Here is a 323-nt window from a genome sequence, read left to right on the forward strand (position 1 = left end):
ATCACTAACTTAGACTTGTTTGTCTTGTTTGCTCTAATGCCACTGAGTCGTGCCAAGAGCAGTACCCAAGACTGCTCTGGTGTCTGGGCTCTGGGCCTAAGGTCCCCAGACACATGATGCTCACACAGACAACCTCAAGTCCAGCAACATCTTAGTAGCCCAAAGTCGGCACTGCCCAGTGCCTCCCACTGCCTACTCAGCTATGCCATCCAGCAGCCGTGTTGCACTGGTGACCGGAGCCAACAAGGGCATTGGCTTTGCGATCACGCGTGACCTGTGTCGGAAATTCTCCGGGGACGTGGTGCTCACGGCACGGGACGAGG

At 56.0% G+C, this 323-nt stretch overlaps 2 protein-coding genes across 9 annotated transcripts in view; one reads left to right on the forward strand and one right to left on the reverse strand.

The window, feature by feature from the left end:
* Positions 1–323, reverse strand: part of Setd4 (SET domain containing 4) — a 78,524-nt gene that overhangs the window by 74,253 nt on the left and 3,948 nt on the right. The gene's annotated exons all lie outside the window — the stretch shown is intronic.
* Positions 203–323, forward strand: part of LOC116086159 (carbonyl reductase [NADPH] 1-like) — a 5,737-nt gene continuing 5,616 nt past the window's right edge. Inside the window, exon 1 of the mRNA XM_031364464.1 lies at positions 203–323. This exon is cut by the window's right edge and continues 159 nt beyond it. Coding sequence (XP_031220324.1) covers positions 203–323 — 121 coding nt within the window.

Source organism: Mastomys coucha, unplaced genomic scaffold (assembly GCF_008632895.1).
Source record: "Mastomys coucha isolate ucsf_1 unplaced genomic scaffold, UCSF_Mcou_1 pScaffold12, whole genome shotgun sequence".
Taxonomy (NCBI): domain Eukaryota; kingdom Metazoa; phylum Chordata; class Mammalia; order Rodentia; family Muridae; genus Mastomys; species Mastomys coucha.